Source organism: Myotis daubentonii, chromosome 1, assembly GCF_963259705.1.
Source record: "Myotis daubentonii chromosome 1, mMyoDau2.1, whole genome shotgun sequence".
Taxonomy (NCBI): Eukaryota; Metazoa; Chordata; class Mammalia; order Chiroptera; family Vespertilionidae; genus Myotis; species Myotis daubentonii.
Window position 1 is genome coordinate 156717148 of NC_081840.1, and position 10011 is coordinate 156727158.

Here is a 10011-nt window from a genome sequence, read left to right on the forward strand (position 1 = left end):
TATTTTTCTCTGTATGATTTTGCTGCTAGCACCTCTTTCTCCTTGCTTGCCAGTTTGGCCTCCTGTCTGTTAAAATGTTGAGGTTAACAACAGTTTTTGTGAAATATGAAGGAGGCAAGATAGGCACTGAAGGAGGGAGAGGAGGGACTCATGAGTTTGTAGCACAAGACACAAAAGTAATTACGGCCCAGCTGTTTTCTGCGTCACTCCCTCTTGGCATCCTGGGTTACTGTTAGTGCTAAATCCCATTTGTCCCCCTTGGGGGTGAGCTAAGTCTTCTGTCTGCTACTGTTTTTTAAAATTCTGTGTCTCCCCTAGGAGAGCCCTTTCATGCCTAGGGGAACATTTACCCAGAGCCTAATCTGCAAAACAGAAGGAGGCGCTGCAGCCGCTCCCTCTTGTCCTGGCAGGGACTCCCACCCCCCACCCCCCACCCTTGCGGCTCCAGGACCCCCACACTTTGGAGCGGTCTGATTGGAAACCGTTGTTTTGAATCAGGTTGTCCTGTATGGGAACCTGCTCAGCCTTAATAGTCATGTTCAGGATTGGAGCCAGCTTTTGAGTCAGACCCATTTGGTTTCCCCTTTCCTGCAGCCAGAGCTCTCTGCAGAACGTTCTGGTTAAGTGTTAGCTAGAGGGTTTCCAGTGCTCCGGTGGGCCCCAACTACAGAAGGAACCGAGGCCTTTCTATTGCAGTTTCAGAACAGCCACCCGAAATATCACCCTCTCCAACCCCTCAAGCGCACCTACCCGTGATCCCTTTTGCTGATTAGGTCCCCTCCACCGATTCATGCAGAAGCCGAAGGCCTTTAGGAGGTCAGCCTGATAAGCTTGAAAGCTCGGCTTGCTCTGGGAAAACAGGAGTTGTTGGGCGCGTAGATTAGGTGGCACCACCTGTACTGCTTGCACAGAATCTCCTGTCTTTGATCCTTAACCCCAGGATGTCTGCGGGCAGTTGCTGTCCCCATTTAGCAGAGGAGGGCCCAGGTCAGCCGGTGAGTGGCAGAACCAGGACTTGACCAGGCCTCCCTGTCCTGAGGCTGGCTGCTTTCTCTGGGCTGGTTTCTGGGAACAGTCAAGATACTGTTCCCCTGCCCTTGCCTTGGGCACCTGACGTTTGCCGCCTGTGGGGCACTGCCTGGAGCTGTTTGATTTCCTTTTTAGCTCTTGCGGCCTCTCCCATGCAGCTGTTTCCCGTGGCTGAGGTGTGTTTACTTAATGTGGGCGTGTCCATGAGATTCAGGCTTTAGGAGCCACTGCACCTTTGGCTAGACTCCTTCCAGTTCTCTGGACCCTTCACACCTGCATTCCCTCTGGGATTTCAGCGCCCAGCCCAGCCTGGGAACACAAGTCCTTCTCTGGAGCTGTAGTTCCCAAAATGTATTGTTAGAGTCACACTGAACCGGGTTTGGATCTTGGTTTTACTACCCTCTCAATTTGGAACTCTGGGCAAGGTGGTGTCATTCTAGGACTCCAACCGCCTCATCTGTGAAATGGAGTTAGGAACATTGCGAGGTGTTTTGATAATGTAGCACTTACAGGATCTCTGGCACGTAGTCAGTGCCCTGTGGCCGATAGTCATTATGGTGGGAGAGATGGTGCCCTGTGCCTTGGTGGGGACTTCCAGCGCTCTGGCTTGCACTCCACTCTGCATTTTGATGCGCCCCCCCCCCCCCCCCCCCGTTCCCTCTGCCCAGGCCAGTGGCATTTCTTCTCATGAGCAGCAGGAGCACCAAGAGGCTGGGGAGTGGGGGAACCCCTGGGATCTTAAGGGCTGTGGTTGGAGGATGCCCGTAAATGTGGTTTCCCAACAAAGCGAGCATGACGGCTCAGCCAATGTGGTGTCCTCCAGTCCAGTCCTGGGGGCTGTTTCCTGTGCTCGGGGCCAGCCAGTCACCATGCATCCTTGACTTTGAAATTTCAGATGCACGCTAACAACAAAATGCTCCCTAAGATGTGTTTTGTTTTTTCTTTTCCAACATGTTTCTTCCTTTGCCCCCACTATGCTTGAAAGACGAACTGTCTGTCACATTTTCTCAAAGTTTTCTCCTTACTAACCTTGGAAAGGTAAATGGCTCGGTGCATGCCCCTCTCGGTCCCCTCCCTCCGCATCTCTCTGAGTCATGGCGTCTCTGCCTGGCAGGGCGCCTCGGTCTGTGTGAAGACTGGCCATTGTGAAGTGTGTGACTCATACACCCCATGCCAGAGAACTCATGATTTTTTTAAGAGCAGCACCATTGTCCTGAGGTCCCCTCTCTCACTTCCTCCTTTCCCTCCATGTGTCCTGAGCCAGGGACACCATGCGTGAATGGTTTGACAATGCCTGTGCCTGCGGCCCCCAGTGTCATTGTCCCGTCGCCATCATTTGTGGGTGCTCGGAGTCAGGCTTGACATGTGTGAGGGCGGGTTGGAGGCAGCTGGGCAGCACCTCGCTCTGACCCTACAAGGTGACTGGGTCCTCTCTGGTTTCGAGGCTATAGAGTCTTCCCCAACAGACACCCACTTCACAGAGACTGTCTGATGTACTGTAGTTGGAGGTCCGGTCGCCTGGGCTCCCGAGTCCAGCTGAGAGCAGGCTCAGATCTGGCCTTCAGTGCTCCCAGCCTGGGCCTCTCTTCTGTTGGGATTCCTGCACCAGGGCCCTTGGTTCTGCAGGGAAGGGAGTGGGCCCAGGTGATCCTTGCATATTTGTCTCTCTGGGTTCCACTCTGTACCCCTGTCCTATAAGACAATCTTGGCGTAGACACTCCGGATGGGAGAGAACACTTTTTAAAAAGAGTCTCCCTTTTTGATGGGTAAATTAAGGAGGTTAAAGAGACCTCTGCTGTGCAGTGGCAGCCATCCTTCATCCCCAGCTGATAGAAAAACATTTTTTTTGGGAGGGGGGGGTGTTTGCTACTGGCCAGGTTCTTACAGACGAGGCTTCTGGCTGGGATTACTTTTATGAGAACGGGAAGAGAGCTTTAGTGACAATGCCCACGTCCAGCCCGCTTGTGGCACCTGTGCTCCAGCTGCCGAGCTCGTGTTCCTAGGATCTGGATCTCAGGGGCTGAGGTGTGCGGCCCTGCTTGAGCCGAGTGGGGAGGAGAGTCCTTATGCTTTTCTAGAGGGCCTCCTGGAGCACCTGCCTGTCGTGGCCAACAAGACTTCCCCGGGGCAGGGGCAGCCCCGTGGCTCTCAAGGGCTGTGAGCTGAGGAGGGTCCTCTACGTGCTGGCCCCATTGCTCCCCACGACAGCTCTGACCTACAGAGCTGCCTGCTGTCCCTCTTCTCCTTCCTCTGCCATGAGGCCCTTCTCCTGTGTGACCCTGGCCTTCACCTCCACATGTTCCTGGGGCCTCCCTGGGCAACCGCCACCAGTTTGGTTACTAATGTTCTCCCGGGATTGTGTTTTTTTGTTTGGGGGGAGGGAGGTTGAAGTCTCAATTGCATGGTTTTAGTCTTTTGCTTTGGAAACCTAGTCAACAGTAATAACTCCCCTTCCCCACCCTTTTTCTCCTGAAAACAGAATATGAATGGCTCCCAGAGCAGCGTCGACTCCTCCCAGACACACTGAGGCAGACCCATCGGTTCCATTCCATTTCCATTCCTGCAGCTTAGGTTGGGCTCTTCCCTCCACCCGAGGCCGACCACGCCAACGGCTTCTCCTGGAAAGGGCTGGGCGGCGTAGAAGAGGGGTCTGCTGGTCAAAGTGAATCTCTGCTCCCAACAGCACCTGGGCGGCCAAGACCCCAGCACGCCTTTCCTGTGTGTGCACAGAATCTAGGCTTCTGTGGCCACCCCCATCCCATGCTCTCCCCACTGTCCAGGCTGTGTGGCCTCACGGACCCTTCATAAGACTTGGTGAGGACAATGAGCCGTGGAGGAGGTGAGAGAAGGCCCTGAGGAGGGGACGGACGTTGGGCACCTCGTGCTGGTTTTTTGTTTCATATCTGTGACCTTGGCCTGGAATGTTCCCAGCTGGGAAAATGACATTGGTCTCAGAATCCTAAAATTAAAGGGGCCTAGGTCCCAGTTGCTGACAGTTCAGGGACGTAGGAAACGTTCATAAGGCTTGTTGGTGCATCTTTGCCTGGGATGTTGACCTGTGAAGACAAGACGATTGCTGGGGTGGAGCCGGCCAGAGAGCCAGTCTGGAGGTGCAGACAGAAGCCCCTGAGCTGGACTCGCTCATCAGCTAAGAGTGACCCCCTCCGTGTCCACACACCGTCCCAGGGCTGTGCTCAGCCGCTGAAGATGTTGGACAGTCTGGTGGTGTTGGCAAGAGGAAACGGCCCCGGGGCCTCACCCTTCCTGGGAGCTGCGTGGTCCCTCTGCTGCAGGCCTGGATCAGAGGCGCCTGAGGGAGACTGGCTTCCCTCGGGCTGCTTTGCTCTGAGATTTTTTTCTGGCAGAACATGTGACCTGAACATCACACCTTCCCTCCAGGAATTTAGATTTTTGGGTTTTGTGCCCCTGGGGGCTAGAGCTCTTGAAGAATGTGGGGAGTCAGGCATTCCCATGAGATGGGGGGCGCAGAGGAACCCCAGTAAACGGCTGGGAGCCAGCACTCAGATCATTGCAAGACAGCCCCCGGGAGACAGCATGGAGAAGAACAAGGATCCAGCCTCCTTCCTTAGGACATTCATCACTTCCCATGTTTCCCAGGTGGGGACAGTGGCCCAAGCCAGGCCTCACTCTGGGCCACTTCCTCTAAGAGGCTATGTTCATCGCCTCCCGCAGGAGTCGGCTCATTCCCGCACGTCTTCATGGAGCGTCTGCTGTGTGCCGAGCATGGTGTGGGTTCCTCGGGGAATGTCCTCTCTTGCCTTAGTGGCACCTGTGACATTTTTGGGGGGGCATTTCAAGCAGGAATTGGGGAACATGTGATTCTAAATACCTGTAGTTTCTATCTCCTTGTTGCCTCCAAGTAGAGGGTGTCCTGAGGTCCAGAAGAAATGGTTTGGAGACAGCTTTTGTCCAAATGACCTTTGAGGCTCTTTCTAAAAGCTGGTGCCAAAGGTCATGTTCCTTTCCTGCCCTCTGCTTTTGAGCCTGACATCCTCACCCTGCTTGGCCTGTGAGCTAGTTGAGAGCAGGGGTGGGCAGGCTGAGACAGAGGGAGTGGGAAGTGGAGAGAACCGCTATTTTTACTTGAGAGGAGCTTTTAGAGAGTGTACGTTTCTCTGATTGGGATTACTTGGGAAGTGGAACATGCTTCAGATACCCTACAATAAAATGGGAGGTTTTCACACCAAATCACTCAACCCCTGCCCCTTACTTTGCAGTCTGCCTGAGAGGACCTGTATGTAACATTCTGTACCACTGAAGATGGGTTATTTTCCCTCTTTCTCGCTATCTTGTGTCCAGTTGACACGAGTGTGTGCTTGTAGGGTGGATGTATATTTAGGCAGAGGGGCCTGTGGTTCTGCTCTTGAGGAAGACTTCACTGTGTCCCACTTTCTGGAATTCTCTTCCTGGTTGTCAGAGCTAGCTCTGGTTTTTGACTCTTACAGCAGATTTGAGTGGGGCTGCATGAAGGTGCACACCCCTCGCCTCTGACAGCCTGAAGTAGGTACAGACAAATGAGGCTTTGCCTCCCACAGAACATAGTTGTAAGGGCCTGGGTGGGGCATAGGCATGAATATGGATGGGGAGGGAGCCTTGGGAGGAGCAGAATGCTGCTGAGGTCACCTCTGAGGAGGTGTTGGATGGAAGGTGTATGGGAGCTGCAGGCACGGAGCACTTGTTACTTTATTGCCTCTCACTCCCCCCCCCCCCAAAAAAAAATCTGGGACCAATTTTTTTAACTTTGCATATTTGTTTTTGGGTAGGTGTACCCCTCTCCTTTTTCTGTCCTGAGACCCTGGACAAAACTCTTCATTTGGGGGGAGAAGAACTGTTTGAACCACACCAATGATGATTTTGTTTGTAATACTTGAAAGTTATTTTTTTATTATTTTGATAGCAAATGTGCTATTTATTTATTTAATGTGTATAAAGGAGCTTGAACATAGACAATTTCTTACATTGGGTTGTTGTTTGTCGGTTGGTTTGGGGCCTTTTATGTGCGACTTAAGACTTCTCTGCATTCTGTATATTTGTCTGAATTAATTATCTGGGATGAAGCTGTGCCGGCTTTCACACAGGGGCTGCCTTTCAGAAATTTGTATATTTTGCAGTTGCCAAAACAATAAAATACCCAATTGAATTACACTATAGTGTACTTCTGGTCTTTTTTGGGGGGGAAGAATAATTCAGAGGGGAAGGGAGAGGGAGAGAGATGGAAACATCAGTGATGAGAGAAAATCATTGATCGGCTGCCTTTTGCACACTCACACTGGGGATCAAGCCTGCAACCCAAGCATGCGTCCAGATAGACCAACGCTCTATCCACTGAGCCATACCAGCGAGTGCAAGAAGAATCTTTAATTGACACTTTTGGTCAGTACACTAAGTTTCTACCCCTCAGTTCTTGACCTCCCTCTGCACTGCTTCCTTTAAACAGGACACGCAGATACTGATCGCCTAGTGCCAGCTTTTGGGAAACAATAAGCTGTGTCAACTTTGGAATAACAATAAGAAACTTGATTTCTTATAACAGTGCAGGTTTACAGGAAAGCAGCTAGTACGGAGTTCCCATGTGCTCTCCCCGGTCCCTGCACAGTCTCCCCTATTATTAACATATTTTGCTAATGTGGTGCACCTGTTATGGTTGATGAGCCAATATTGATACATGGTTGTTTATTAGAATCCATAGTTTACACTAGGGTTTGCCCTGTGTTGTACGGTTCTATGGGTTTTGACCAATGCATACTGATATGTATCCACCATTACGGTATACAGTATGCCCATCGGTTTTTATTCCTTTCATTCCATCCCGTGCCTCCCCAGCCCTTTCAAACAGCAGCAGTTCTTACACAGCAGTGGGGCTGGTCTGGGTCTGCATTCCTCACCCCAGGCGCTTCCCTCCTGTAGGCCAGTGCCGCTGATCAGAGTCTCCAGTCAGATTAATTCTCATCTCACTTTGCCCTGGGCTCACTTTCCACTTTTCTCACCAGCATGGTTAGGAATATCTTAACTTGGAATTATTTAATAAATGGTACCACTACAAGAATTGCTCAACTATCTGGGAAGAAAAAGCTAATGAGATCATAGCATTGTAACATCTATCTTGACCTATATGATTTTTAACATTTTTTTATTGATTTGAAAAAGAGGAGAGAAACATCTATTTGTTGTTGCACTTATTTATGCATTCATTGGTTGCTTCTTGTATGTGCCCTGACCGGGGATTAAACCCACAACCTTGGTGTACCAGAACAATGCTCTAACCAACTGAGCTACCTGGCCAAGGCTAGGCCTATATCTATCTATCTATCTATATATATATATATATATATATATATATATATATATATATATATATTTTAAATCAAACTATTAAAAGGAGAAAAAAATATGGTAAATGTCTAAATTTTTGATGGACAGCGATCAAGATTAAAAGCAATAAGAGAAACTACAGCCCTAGCTGGTTTGGCTCAGTGGATAGAACGTTGGTCTGTGGATGGAAGGGTTCCGGGTTCGATTCTGGTTAAGGGCACATTTTTGAGTTGCTGGCTCGATCCCCAATAAGGGATCATTGATGTTTCTATCCCCCTTTCCCTTCCTCTCTGAAATGAATAAAAAAATATTTAAAAAATAAATAAAAAGAAAATAAACTACAAAGGAAAAGATTTCACAATGTAAATATTTTAAGTTCAAAATCATCAAAAGTCAAGCAAAAGGGGAAAAAAATACTAAGAAACATTTGCAACAAATTTGACACCACCACCACCACCCATTATCCTAAATTATATATTGGAGAACCATCTGAAGCGATAAAACATTGAGATTTTTCTAGATACCTGGACAAAGGCTTTTATTCGATCCTTATCACAAACTTTTTTGATGTTTTAAAGAATAAAGATGAAACAGCGAAAGTTTGGTGGAATTAAGTCCTAAAGATTGTTTTCTAAACTGCATTTTGAACACATTTTTCAACACAACGTGGGTTCAAATCTAGTTTTTCTTGGAGTGTGAGCAGGTCTTCACAATCAATGTATTTATGGCCCGGGTAATCTATAAAGACACTGATTTCAACCACAGGTTCTGACATACTCCTAAGATGATACTGGAAGAACACCTGTAAAGACAACAGAAGTACCTCAAAACATGGTACTCTGGCCACTTAGGACTAAAGAGGGCCCTTTGCCCACTCTCTGAGAGAAGTCTGGATCTATTTAATAGTGTGGGTGTCGGTAGAAGCCTCATCTCCTTTCTATCCACAGGGATCATTAGCCACATTTGATTCCATGTACAGGATAAAATGAAGATTAGGGGCAGACTGGGTTGGTAGACCGTTAGAAAGAAACCTAGTGGTGGTGGGGATGGAGGTGGAAGAGTGTCTCCCATATACAAAATATTTTATTGCATTGCGCATAAGTTCTCAATGAAAGCTGTCCACTTTTAGTTCTTTGAGGACTAAAGTTGAGCTGCAGGCCTCAGAGGAATTCTGTCTCAGATATGTAGGATTAACTGAACAAAAGATGTCTCACTGGGATACGCTGACAAATACACTCGGTGTGAACAAAAGGGCAGAAGAGGCACCCAAGGCCTGGGTGGGACCAGATTCTTTCCCATTAAGTCCTGACTGTGTAGTAGTAGAATCCAGGGGCTGGGGAGAGGAGAGGCACCAGCCAGGTGTGATGAATCAATGAAACAAACCCAGGCCTTGGAGATGGACGGTTCACATTTCACCTCTGTCCCACCACATTCCAAATGTGTGGACTTAAACAAGTTACTTCATATTTTTAAACTTGTTCCCTATTTATAAAATGGGGAAATCCATACTGTATTTTTTATTACAAGATGCATCATCCATTTATTAGTTTTATACAAAAAAGGACAAACCATGTGCACATCAAATGCAAGACCAAATTCAATTGTAAACGTGTTGAATGTAGACAAAAATTCTCCTTAGAAGTCAAGAAATACCACAATTATTTTTCAGGCTTTTTGTGAGGACTAAATCTTACAAAGGAAGAGTTCTTGACAGTTCCTGGCACAGAGTAAGCTCGGAAATGGTAGATATTAATCTAATAATGTGTGTCACGTGCTTTAAATGCCAAGTAGGTAATGTTATCCCTACTTTGCAGGTGTAGAGACTAGGAGAACTCAAGGATCCTGCTGGATTTTTCTCAGTCATAACTGGGGGAAAGCCCCAGGTCTGTCAGACTGTCTATCACACAGCCTGAGAGCCACTGAGCTGGGCAAGGCCCTGCTGGATGGATCATCAACCACAGGAATTGGATTGAGTCACATGCTAATTAGCAAAAAGTTTTTGTGTTCCTGGGGCTACAGAGAGATCTCTGCAACCAAATGAATAAAACAGCCGTGGGCAAACTACGGCCTGCGGGCCGGATCCGGCCCGTTTGAAATGAATAAAACTATTGAAAAAAAGACCGTACGCTTTTATGTAATGATATTTACTTTGAATTTATATTAGTTCACACAAACACTCCATCCATGCTTTTGTTCCGGCCCTCCGGTCCAGTTTAAGAACCCATTGTGGCCCTCGAGTCAAAAAGCTTGCCCACCCCTGGAATAAAAGGTTTCTTTACCAGATAGCCAGTATCTAAGGCTCTGTATTTTCCCCTTCCCATCTCTTCCAAATAGGGCCTGGAGGAAATAGGGCCCAGCATGTTGGGACACCCTATTCCTGGGTTGCATGAAGACTTTCCCACGGGTACACTGGCATAGATAGTTTTAGAGGAATAGGTTTCCAGAGCCTCAGCCTCTACACTCACCCTTTCTAAAACAGTCTGGGAAGTTTGCTTATATGCACAATAGTTTCTCTGCTTTGCAAACAGAAGGCAATGCCCTCGCCCACCCCAAAGTGCTTACTAAAGTGCATTGCCCCCAGAGTGGAAACACCTCTAGGACACCCAACAAAGAGAAGCTCCTTTAGTGATTAGCCCAGGGACTATAACC

General features: G+C 48.4%; 1 protein-coding gene across 6 annotated transcripts in view; it reads left to right on the plus strand.

The window, feature by feature from the left end:
* The window catches only part of PFKFB3 (6-phosphofructo-2-kinase/fructose-2,6-biphosphatase 3), an 84800-nt gene extending 78605 nt beyond the window's left edge, over nt 1-6195 (plus strand). For 4 of the 6 annotated variants that reach the window (XM_059663668.1, XM_059663675.1, XM_059663642.1 and 1 more), the window contains one exon: nt 3509-6195. In XM_059663668.1, coding sequence (XP_059519651.1) covers nt 3509-3556 — 48 coding nt within the window. In that variant the 3' untranslated portion in view covers nt 3557-6195. Of the gene's footprint in view, nt 1-1697; nt 2068-3508 lie in introns of all 6 variants that reach the window. The other 2 variants (XM_059663660.1, XM_059663650.1) reach the window with 2 other exon arrangements.
* Nucleotides 6196-10011: the final 3816 nt, after the last annotated feature.